General features: G+C 33.3%; 1 protein-coding gene across 1 annotated transcript in view; it reads left to right on the top strand.

The window, feature by feature from the left end:
• LOC129247410 (sodium/potassium/calcium exchanger Nckx30C) overlaps positions 1–13123 on the top strand; it is a 179028-nt gene that overhangs the window by 74147 nt on the left and 91758 nt on the right. The window contains exon 2 of the mRNA XM_054886530.1: positions 11851–12044. Within this exon, the coding sequence (XP_054742505.1) occupies positions 11851–12044 (194 nt within the window). The remainder of the gene's footprint in view (positions 1–11850; positions 12045–13123) is intronic.

Here is a 13123-nt window from a genome sequence, read left to right as displayed (position 1 = left end):
TACTATTAGGTTTTTCCTGCAGGGCATACGGCAATCACACAAATACATAGAAGTGCTTCTACAACTAATTACACGCCATTAGATAAATTTGTGGTCGCTACAGAGATTTATGAATATTTAGAAAATTCTCTTGAACACCACAAAGCTGACCTTTAGGGACAAAGCAAATGAATAGTCTGCGAAGGCAATACTCAACTTCGCTGTATTTTCCTTACCACCCAACAAACAGTTAAACACTTTCTAATTGCATTGTACTTTTCTTTGTTTTTGTTTTTTTTTTGTGGCAGGCAAGCTTTTTAAGGCGTCAAAACTGGCATAAATCGTTACTGCCTACTTATTTTTTGTTGTGGTTGTTGTAGAAACAGTGGATGACACTGTCACTCTATGGCAGGCCGCCAAATGTAATAAATTACATTGAAATTTATGTATGCTCCGGTTGTGTTTGTGAAGCCAAAAGCTTATTTTAAAAATATATATGAAAAGAGATAAATATTAGAGCCAAGTTCGAAATAAATGTTTTTTTTTTGTTTTTTGGGCTTTTGCACAAATTTATACACAGAAACTTATTTATGTAACTAATTTGAGCAAGAAATGAATTTACATATCCTTGGGAAGTTAATTGGCGCTTGAAGTGTTTAAGGTCAAAGGCAATTACAGTGAGATTTTGGGATTTCCTCAGCAGCCTGTAACAGATAGATGGAACGCTTAAGATCACTTTTTCGTCAACATTTTTTAAACTTCATTCTCAGGTGTGAAGCAATTTTTAATTGATAAAACTGCCGTATTTGTAACCTCTATCTTTTTTTCTTCCGATCTTTCCTAGAACCTGCCTTTCGAACTGTTTCTGCAGTTTGGAGTTCTACAATTGCATACCCTCGTCGACTAACAGATGAATTAAAAATAAAAAATTTAAATAAAATAAAAGCTGAATAATAGAATCTTTCATAGTAAGAATATCGCTTTTGAAGAACATTTTTATTGTTTCGTTTGGGGAAAGTTAGGTTCGCACCCACATATATTCGTCAGTGGTTTCATCAATGCTGATTGAATTTGATAAGTGATTTCAGTATTTTCGAAAGCATTCAAAAATGCTTTCAACACCTTCTCACATTCATGAAGCTTTTTAGTATATTTATTATTATTTATTTGTTAGTTTTGATGCATAAAAATAAATCAAATTTGTATACAAAACCAGTACGAGCTGTCAAGGCCTTCAGTTAAAAATCTATCTAACAAATTCGTTTATGTTCTCAGATATTTAAAAAGAGTGGCGACAGCTATTAAAAGAAAACTTTTCTATCATTTGGAATTTCACGCCCGGGGTTTCCAACCGGAGCATTGCCTAATGGTAGACACACACCAACCCATTTGGCTTCGGTGGCCGCCAAATAAAATCAATACGTTCGAAAAGCTAATGAAAGTTGTAAATAGATTCTCTAATGCTTTGAACGTTTTTCCTTATCAACTATTGAAACTTTTTTCCATAATTATGAAAGTGATATAAGTCATATATTTCTTGTTTCGAGATATTTAGTGAATTGTGCTTGAACGAGTTAGAAAATATTTTTATATTAGTGACATTTTAATTTATAATTTTCTTAATCTTGATTAATGGAAATTCATTAGCAATATGAAATTTTGTATGAATTTCATACGAAAATGTTGCTTTTAAAGCTCTAATTGACTTACACCATTTCCAAAATTAATTGATTGTCCTATAAATGACTTAAAGCAATAAAGGGCTCTGAGTTTTATTTGAAACAATAACTTAAAGGAAATAATTCATGAACATTTATTAATTATTTCTAAAAAGTACTCAATTTTTATCAATTTTTCTAGTTTTTAAGATTCTTAAAATGTTCATGGAGGGATTTACGGTAGTACAGGAACTGGCACTCGAAGTGTAACTAATTAAAAAGGCCATAAATTGGAACACAAATGAGAGATTATACATTTTTTTTTTTTGTGTGAGACTGGTTTCCGATATATAATATTTTTATGGACCGGTCACGAATTTCGGTCTGAGTTCCAAAAGTGTTCATCACGTCATATGGTTGTGGGGTAATTGTTGGGTATTTTTATACCTCTTTGTCTCAAAAACTTTACTTTCTATTTGGATATAATTCAAATGAAAACTCGAAATAAAAAACAAAACTCGAATCTTACACTACAATAACCATTTATGCAAGTTCCAAGAAAAATAAATAACTTTGAATAAAATGGTATTCATTCTTTAAATTCCAATGAATTAGAAATTAATATGCGCTAAGCTCATAAAAATAACTACTCTTGCTTTTTCTGGCTCGCTGATTACAAATGCAGCTTAAATATGGCCGAAACTTCAAGGAGAAGCGTAAATTTTAAAATAACTCCGTCTCGGAACGGCGTATGCTTTTTCGCATTTTTACCGTTGCTAGCCGAAAACAAGCTCTATATGCTTTCCATTCTACTTAGAAGGGGGGAAATTATGTTGACACTGAAGCTTTGTTACTGAGATAGGGGCATTTTGATTGGGCCTAGAGCTTTGAAGGTCATGCATGTCAAGAATGTCATATATACCCAATGGATGTGACGGTTTATTAATTTTTGTGTATTAAATTCCTGCTTTTGAATTCAAGCTTTTGCAGAAAAAATATAGAAAAAAAAAAGTTGTCTTATAAAAATTATCCAGATCATACAAAATTCACTCCTATAATAATTCGCCATAAAACATTAGGCTTTAAAGTTTTTGAAAAATGCTCACTACGTGCATTTTTCGTTTTAAATTGCATTTAAATCTCGAAGAAATCTAATTTATCATTTTTTCCCCGAGGTCAACAACTTCCATTTTTAGAAATCTCTGACACCCTTTGTTCTAACAGGCGTTAGAGAATCTTATATTCTTAATTATAAATATACACATCTTTGAAATTTGAAAAAATATATAATATTTGTTTTTTGAAGTGAAACTTCTTAGGCGTCGATGGACGAGCGAGAATGGAGAGTAAAATTTCAAGGCCGTGCAACGTTTTGGGCATTTTCGTTCCGCGAGAGAGAAAAAAGATATAACGTGGAGGAAACGGAGAGAGAGAGAAATATCTTATATACATCTTAGATACACTTTAATCTATTTTTCCTGAGATTTTCATTGTGGTTGCCTGCTTTTTGACGCTTGTTTTTTGGTACAAAGTTGTATGAAATATATTTTTGGTGCCTACTTTTTGGCGTTATATTTCCTTGGTGCCTACTTTTTGTGGCGTTTTTGGTCCCAATTTTTTTGGCGTTTTTTTTTTGTGCCTACTTTTTGGCGCTTATTTCCATTTCCTGGCTAATGCTTGTGCGTACTATAAAGTGATATCCATTCCGACGTCGGATTTATTAGTATTGCCTTGCGGTAATTTGTGCCGTTGCTGCGGTCCTGTAATCGCTGCGTTTGTGCGAGTGATAAACGCTCGAAGTAGTGCGCGTTGTTGCCACGGTTTGTGTCCCGCGTTTACCTACACCGACCGAACCTTCTCCGTTTTTTGTAAATTTTGTCTATTTGTATTCTCTGCAAATGTTGTGAGTTTATTTAGATATATATTCTGTCTCTCTCTCTCTCATTCTCTCTCGGGTCTCTCCCTCTTTCTTTGTCTGCCTTGAAAGTTTCACTTCTGTTAAGTGTACTACGCTACAGGCACTTTTTTTTTGGATTTCAATATTATTGAGTGTTTTGATTACGAAAAGCTTTCAAGGTATTTTATAAGAGCCTGTATTTATATATATATATAGATTTAATGTTCTGGTATGAGCGTTTATTGTAGATCCATAGATGTGCTTTTTTGTAAATTACCGCAAAATTATCTGCTTCATATTTCGTAGCTTTGGGAGAACAACATAAATATATTCATAAAAATTGTACTTACCTTATATGCATTTTTTCTACAATGAAATATCAAATATTGCAACAAAAATATCTTTTCATAAAATTCTTTTGAAAATTTTAAGTCCTTTACAAAAAAGGTTTGCATATTTATATATATTTTAATGCACACGCAATGCTCTTGCTCTATAAATTATGGAAACTTTTAAATTTTTTTTCATTAATTTTTTTTTTTTTTTTTGTCAATGAGAGGGCTTAAAATGCCTAATGTTTCCGTCGCAGCGAGGATATGTCCGGAGACTAAAAAACTCCCCCTCTTCTAGAACTATCGCCCACTCTGGAACCGTTTTCACATTACTTCAGACTGGCGTTCCATTTTCCTCAGTACAAGCGCCTGCCTATGTTTCGCTTTTTTATACGGAGAATTCTTTCCGCGAAACCAGTGATCATTTCCCACGTTTCCTCGCTACTTAGCATCTTGCCGATTACATTTTCAGTGGTTATGTGACCGACTGCATTCTCCAGCGTTTGAAGTTCCAGTTCCTAACGCATCTATCGGAAGAATGTGTGTTCAGTGTCATCTTCGACGGCATCCCCGTATATGCATGTGGGTATGTTCGCATTTCCTTATTTTTAACAGGTATCTCTGGAAATACCCGTGCCCCGAAGGCATTTGGGTTATATAAAAATTGACTTCACCATAGTTCCTGCTGTTCCATGGGGCAATGTCTTTTATGAAGTCTAGCCGTCCGTCTGCCGCGTGTTTCGTCAATCCGGCAGTCTCGCTATAGCCTTGCGTATCATCCCTTATTTCGCGCGCTGCACGTTTGCTAACTCTATCTTCCATTCCCTCTTCTATAAAGCCCACAACTATTTCCTTTTAAAAGCTAGTAAGTCTGTCGGTATTGAACCGCTTATTACGTTCCTGCTAGCCGTGATATTGTGCGGTAGGTGGACACAACTCTTAGGGCTGCCGTTCGTTGTACCGATGGAATGTTTACGAATTCGGAGAAACCAGTAAAATACCGAAGAAAATTTATTTTTACTCAATTTTTTTTTAAATCACACCACTAAATGGGCCATCTTGCATATTCTTGGTCTAGTCATAAGATCTGTTACAACTTACAAATTAATGTACAATAAAAACTTAAAAAACTGCATAGTTCTTAGATTTCATTGCAGCTTTGACTTTTTATTCCTGTAAAATTAAAAAAATATTCAAAATGATTCCCTTTTGCTTCGATACAGATATGGCTGATGCTGCTGTAATAAGCGCTTCATTGAGTTTTCCCAAATGTATATAGCGAACTTTGCAGACCACGGTACCCCCTAATTCAGATATATATATTTTTGCAGTCGCAAGCATTTAAATCTGGACTCACTAAGCGCCAATCTTCAGCAGGAATAAAAGCTGGAATATTCTGCCGTACCCACGCTTGGGTTGTTTTAGTTTTATGTGCCGGTGCAGAGTCTTATTGAAGTACCGAATGTATTGCATTAAAAAGTGTTCCTGTTAAATTTTTCAACACCTCTTTCAAGGCATCTAATTGGTACGCTTTTGCATTTATGGGATACACCCCACCCATCCCTGACGTATACCGGATGATGAACTCTTGGCAGCTTTGCTTTGGTATTTTTGGCACCTTCTTGTGATATTCTTGCACAGACTTTGTCATTTTGTTTATTAAAACCTTTTTCCACCATAAAAATGTGTTTATCCGTAAAGATAATATTTTCACAACCCTTAATGACCTGCCACTGCAAAAGCTTCTTGCTTCTTCCCAATCTAATTTGCTTCAACGGCCGAGCTAAAAGATAGCCAGTACTCCTGCGAAAATCGTTCATATGAGTCTCATCATGGATTAATAGCAACATGATTCTAAAAGAGACATTCAGTGCTCTAATTTTATGACTTCACCATACGAACAATGCGCGTACATCTGATTCCGACCAAGTCCTCCACTTGAGATAACTCCAAGATTAGGTGATGGTACGGCAAATAAATACTCGAACTTGAATTTATTTTAAAATAAAATATTCGTACGATTCAAGAACACCTACTGGTTTGAAAATCGCATAACAGACCTTATGGCAGCACAGGTGCATGGACAGAAAATACTCTAAACAAACTGAAAACAGGAATTTTGAGGAAACCTGCACACTTTTGTGCAGAACTTAACGATGTCATTGCATGGAAAATAAATGCGTAAAATATGTTTAAACATGCAAACTTTTTTTTGTAAACTTGATATAAGTTTTTTACCCATAAATATGTCGTTAGGATGATCTCAAATAAGAGTAAATTTTTAATTTGTTCGCTCCCTAAATATTTTTTATGGTACAAAAAAATTATTCACCTTTTTTTCTTGGTTCAAACTCCTAAATTTATTTTTGGTGCAAAACAATTATTGAGCAATAATTTTTTTATGAAGTTTTATTTTTCTTGGTTCAAACGCCTGAATTTGTTCTATGGTACAAAAAAATATTCAGCTTTGTTTTTTATTTATGATCCCAAAAACTTTTTTTTTCTTGGAGCTATTCCTTCTATGGTACAAAAAAATTATTCAGCTAGCTTTTTTCTTGGTTTAAACTCCTAAATTTGTTCTATAGTGCAAAAAAAATTATTCAGCTTTAATTATTTTAGGTTCCCAAAACAAAATATTTTTTTTTTTGGTGCTGCCACCTAAATTTTTTTCTATGCTACAAACAAATATATATAATACTTTTAGCTTATAAATTTTATTTAATTTTTTTTTTTTTTGGTGCTGTCCCCTAAATTAGTTCTACGGTAAAAAAAAACCTAAATTTGTTCTATGATCCAAATAAATGATTTAGCCACAATTTTTTTATGAAATCTTTTTTTCTTGGTTCAAACTCCTAAATTTATTTCTGATGCAAAACAATTATTGAGCAATAATTTTTTTATGAAGTTTTATTTTTCTTGGTTCAAACGCTTGAATTTGTTCCATGGTACAAAAACCTATTCAGCTATATTTTTTACGAGTATTTATGATCCCAAAAAAAATTTTTTTTCGTGATGCTACCGCCGAAGTTTGTTCTATGTTATAAAAAAATTAGTCCCCTATATTTTTTATTTTTTTGTTTTAGTTAATATATAATAATATTTGCCAACGTTTTGAAACGTTGGAATTTTCATGGAAAAATTACGCTTTTCCGTGAATTTCATATAAAATATTTGCAGATCGATATTTTTATTTTCCTCTTTTAATTTCCCTGCACAAGCCTCCAAAAAATGGTACCCTATACTTTATTTAAAAAACCAAAATTTAACTATTTTTTATAGTAACCCTGAAAATGCCCCAAAAAAAAATTCAAAAAATGCTAACAATTTCAAAAAAAAAATATTACTGTCGCTTTTTTTCGTTTTCGTACTCGTATATTTATATAAATAAATCTAAACCCCCTTATATCCATGTACATATATATTACCACTTATTGTAGTTTTATTCAAATGTGTACAACTTATTCGTAAAAGTAGACAAAAATTCAAATAAAAGTTGTGTTATATCAAAACGTTTCAAATAAACATTTTTAGAAAAAAAACACATAAATATATAAAAGCATTACTGTAGGCCCAACCAACCAATTTATTTAGCAACCCTCGCCCCACACCCACTCGCCATGGCATTATTGTATATAAACCAAAAAATCAAAAAAAAGAAAAAAAACTCACCAATGCTTTAATGTTTTCGCTCAGCTTTCATTGCCAGGCTTAAGTTGGAAACCACGAGCTTTATTTGCACTACTACAAATGCAGTTAAGGATGCTTACTTTTTCTTTTTTCTTTATTTTGCAAAGCGGCAATGCTCAAAACTTCAGCGCTTTCGAAGCAATTTTATATTCACTTAAATTATATTTATCGCCACCAAATTAGCAAGTTTACCAAATCATGGGCGATTCGTCCTGTAAATGTCACATTCCCCGTAGTGTGTGCTAAGCTTTCGCAGAAACCCGCAATATGAAGGCAAGAAGATGAATTTGTGAAATAAAGTAGAATTTCCATAAAAGAAAAAAATGCAAATCATTATCTTTTCATTTTCATACAACACAAAAAACAAACACAAGCTATTGAATTTAACTTAAACTAAAAATAAAAACATAAAACAACTACAAACAAAATCCACTCCTAATTCCCCAAAAGAAACACAACTCCCCACTCCAACACTCCCAATCCGGCAGCAAAACACAAAATCAGTGAAAGTTGCGCTGAAAAGTAGACTAACCAACACTGAGGAAAACACGCACTCACTCTCATGCGCGCACGCACATCCACACACACATAGTACAAGCAGCGAACTCACAAAAAAACACACACATAATTACATGAAATACAAGAAATGAAAAGCGAAAATCTAAAGTTTGGCCGTGGCGTGGTAAATATGAAAAAGAAAACGTAGTGAACCAATTTTTCTAGTACTTTTTTAATTACTGAACTTAGTAGCATGTCTAGTACTGCATTGTTATTTAGTGATAGCGTCAAATCTGTATAAAAGAAACGCATTTTTTACTAGCAATTTGCCAATACCTAAGCTCCAAAAGCGTTGACATTTGCAAGTTAGAAGAGGAAGAGAAGCTGGGAAAAATGTGGTGCACAAAAAATTTTTAAAGGCCTAGTAAAAAAAGGCTAATAAAATATAAGGTGAAGTAAAAAGTTCTGAATGACTTCAGTGTAACCTACCTCACGATATATGTAGTATACAAAGCATTGGATCGTGCTGTACGGTGATTTAAAAGGGACATCATTATGCTTCAAAAAAATGTCTTTGACAGTCTTGTGTTTCCTGCTATTTACGGGCCAAATACAGTATGGAATCCAATTGCAAAGCGATGGTTCCAAATATTCTCGCAGATGAATCGTTGAAAATGTTGATATAAGCAATGAAATCATCGGATTCGGTCAGCATGCCGAAATTCATGAAGAAATGAATTTCATATGGTTCACCCTATCGGTAGATTCGGTCATTTTTGTCACTTGTCAACTAAACAGCTACAGTTGCAAACAGACCAGCGGTCCATTAAATGTCAAAATAATGATTCCCATCCCTCAAAATCATTTTGGTTTATTTGGCAAAAAAGTTAATTTTGCGCCATCACATAAGAGTCTATTAATGCTTTAACAATATTTCAAGGTCAATCTTTACCGCTTGAGCAATGCTTCGACTACTAACATGCCGATCAACTTCGATTATTTCTGTGATTTTATCGATATTTTCGACATCTTTCACAATTTTCGGTGCATCAAAAATGCCTGAATACCAGGTAATTACCATAAACACCACTCACAATTTCAGTGGTCTGGCTAGCATTTTCGCCTTTATCATAGAAAAACTGTAAAATGTACCGAATTTTCTCTTTGTTGACTTCCATTGTTAACACCCTGTAACTCACAACTGAACGCACAATCAAAGAACAGCAAAAGAATTTTTTTTAGTATGAAATGTCACCCTGACAACGAGCATGAACTTTAAATTGTTTGATCGATACTTTACAATATATCGATCACTACGGCCATCTACAGAGAAACTAATGAATTTCTTTTTCTGCAAACTAATCTCATCGTCGAATTAAAGGACAGGACCTGCCTGAAGGTTTGAAGATTAAGAAGTAGCAAATAATCAGTTTTCCTTTGCTGAAACTATTAGTCATAGAACTTTTTAACATTTATTTGCGCTTAGTACAGATGAAATGTAATACGGAAGAAATTTTTAAAAGCCAAGGAAATGTGCATTTTCAAAACTCACTTTTTTATGGTGGCCGTAATGAGCATCGCAATATTTTATTTGAAACAAGTAAATGACTATTTGTTTACATATTTAAAAAGCCTAACGCTTCCGTGATGTGTCAAAATTTCAAGCAAATCAGAGGCACACTGGGGGAGATAACTCCATAGAACTTTGCCGGAAAGAATTACGCGAAGGCGACTAGGAACTTGGAACAACTGAGACTTTACGCTCATTTCCCCTTTTTTTTTTTGAACAACCGATATTTGTGTTTCTTAAATACTTAAAAGGGCTAATGCTGCTGCAATTTTGTGTCAAAATTTCACGCAAATCAAAGAAACACTGAGGGAGTTATAGAGCTTTGACCGAAAAAATTTAGCAAGACCGCCTAGGAACATGGAACTAGTGAGGCTTTAGGTTCATTTGACTGGTTTGCCATTGATTAGCAACAATTTTTTGTTTTTTCTACACATTTAAAAAAGGATAACACTTCCGTAATTTAGTGCCAACGTTGCAAGCAAATTAGAGGAAAACTGAGAGAGTTATAGAACTTTGACTGAAACTTTCGCTCTATGTAGAAAATATTAAAAAAAAGATGTGCAGCATCAAAAAAAACTGCTTCACGCAGAGCTATGTATTACCGTTACTTAAACAAAAAAATAATTTTTTTGTTTGAAGAACGTGAAAAAGTGCGTAAAAAATAATATTGCTTTTAACCACCATTGAGAACTTTTTACTTCACCCAATACAATATATAATATTACTCCACTATTAGCCGCTACTTTGATAGTGCTTTCTCTTTTTCTCACACCTACTCTATCTGCAGGCACTCAACTTCTGCCTGTTTTGTGCGCTATGTTCACAGTTTTCCATTTGCTCCTCTCGCGCTATCACACTATCTTTCTCACTCACTCTCTCTCTCTCTCTCTCTCTCTCTCTCTCTCGCTCTCACTCTCCCTCTCTCTTACTCGCTATTTCTACTTTGTTCGCTTCTTAAAGGCGTAGTTAAATTTTTGATTGCAGAAATAGCAGTACATTCTCCAAATAAAATATTAATCAAATTCTCTGGCTCCTAGTGTTTGCTATTAGATTAGAATTCTCCTGCAGTGCACCTTCTCTGTGCTCCGCTGTAATTTAGCTCTTATTTTCAACCTTTGGTGGTATCGCTCTCACTCACGCCCCTTCACTTGCTCGCTCCCCGCCTCTCTGTCTTACTCATTACATTACCCCATTAGTTCTCCTTAGTTACGCATTTTAAGCCAATTAGCGGCAGTTTTTTGCTAGCAATAACTCTTTCCATAACTTTACTGTTTACTTCAACTCTTCTGCTCTGCTTTGAATTGCCCGTTTTCGAATTTTTATCACGTTAACTAGAGCTCTCTTTCTATCTACCCCTCTATCTCTCTCCATAACTGATTAGTAGACAAACACAAAGTTATTGAATGAATTAATTGATTGAAACAATGAAAGTTTTTAAATGCAAATGTTTAAAAATTGTTTGATTGTTAATTAATTCAATGATTAATCGATTGAGTAATTGATTGAATAATCAAAATATTGTATTATATGAATATCAATTACTAAATTCAATTGTATAAATTAAATTGTTAAAATGATTTATAAAAAAAAAGCAAAACAAAAAATTGTAAAATTTCAAATAATAAACTCAATTGCATTCAATTCGTTTTTCGATTTTTAATCGATAAATTTTTTTCTTTTTTTCTTCTTTTTTAAATTATTTTCTACTCGGATTTTTGCGTTTACTCAAAACAAATCAAAACGATCGTATCGTAACCTCTCGAAAACCGTATCGGAATCGAATTCTGATTAAAAAATATTTGACAAATTAAAATATCTAATACACAAACAATCTCCAAACAATCGTCTATTGTAAAATCGTATCGAATCGCATCACGTACAAAATCAAAACAAATGCATCTGAAAACTAAATTCTATGCAAAACGTAAATCAATGCCAATGCCAATGCTCATATGCCAACAATCACGCAATTGCAATTGTAATAAAATTGAAATATTTCTATATTGAATTACATGAAAATTTGGAATTATTTTTTCCACCTCCAATGCAAATTGCAATGCTAAATTAAATTAAATTCAATCAAAAAAAAAAAAAAACAAATTAAACACAAATCAAAATTTCAATTATCTCAAAAATCAAAATGCAAATCAAAATGCACACAACAATTAATCAATAAATGAATAAATCAAAAAATTCAAAAAACAAATGCACACAATGACAATGACAAAGATGATGTTCCAGGCAAGGTGGACGAGAAGGCGACCCAACTGCATGCGATCGCCTCGCTCAAGGTATTGCTCGATGCAACGAAACCGCAGCGCGGTGGCGCCACCACATCGGCTGCTAATCATGTTAAGATCAACTTGAAGGAGACGACATTGGCCGATCGACCCAATGGCAACATTGACACGACACTGGACTCGGTAAGTGGCAATTGTTTTGTTCCAATATTGATTACAATATTTTTGCATATTTACATGTCTATTAACATTTGGTTCGATGTAATTAATTAGTAGTGTATTTGAAGCTGCTAAAATAAATCTATATAAATGTATATTAGGCATATTTTTAGCTAGAAAGTTTACCTATAATAATCAAACAAGTACGGCATACTTTTGGGCGCGGCAATTAAGAAAATAATGAGTAGTAGGGATATAACCTTCAGTTTGCAACCCACTGCTCTAAAAGTAATTCAAAAGCGGTAAATAATCCATATTTCAAAATGATCAAAGGCATTTCAAGGGCATTAAATATATTTCAAAATCATTACAAGTGTTTGAAGGGCATTAAATATATTTCAGAGAAGTCAAAAGTACTTCAAAAAACAGAAGAAAAATAATTAAATGCTCCTTAAAAGCGTTAAATATACTCCAATTTATTCAATTATTATGCTAGACCCCTTAGATATACTCCAGAAAGATGGACTTCAGTGTCCATTGACTCTAATTTAAAAGAAAAAAATTTTAGCTCAGCGTGTTTTTAAATGCATTTCAAAGTGCATAGTTGCTTTAGCTGATTCTAAAGTACATTTCGCGCACTCTTAAATACTTTTCGCAATTTCTGGAATATATCAACCTATGCAATTGAAGTATAGTTAACGCTGTCTGAAGTAGAATTTAATATTCTGAAAAACATTTCATGCTTTTTTAAATTGATTTAACTATTTCCCACGTGCTGTTGTGCTGTCGGAAAACCGATAGCTAGAAAACGAGAGGAAATCATGAAAACAAAATCCTTTAAAAACGCAAAGCATACTTTTTGGCTATAGAGAAATTATGAAATTCGAAGTGATTAACCAAAACGGCAAATCAGCCATTATTTTTATTAAAATTAGCACACTTTTAGAAATGCAACGTTAGGTGTTTAAAGTAGGTACGGGTGATTGCAGAATCGAATTGCCACTTTTCAGACTTGGAGAACAAATCCTATTATTCGGAAGAGGTTAACAAACTAACACAGGGTTGAACGAAGTTTATAAGCGTAAAAGGTTAGGTTAAGTTCT

Source organism: Anastrepha obliqua, chromosome 5 (assembly GCF_027943255.1).
Source record: "Anastrepha obliqua isolate idAnaObli1 chromosome 5, idAnaObli1_1.0, whole genome shotgun sequence".
Lineage (NCBI taxonomy): Eukaryota > Metazoa > Arthropoda > Insecta > Diptera > Tephritidae > Anastrepha > Anastrepha obliqua.
The sequence above is the reverse complement of the archived record's forward strand: the minus strand, read 5'-3'. Positions and strand labels throughout refer to the sequence as shown.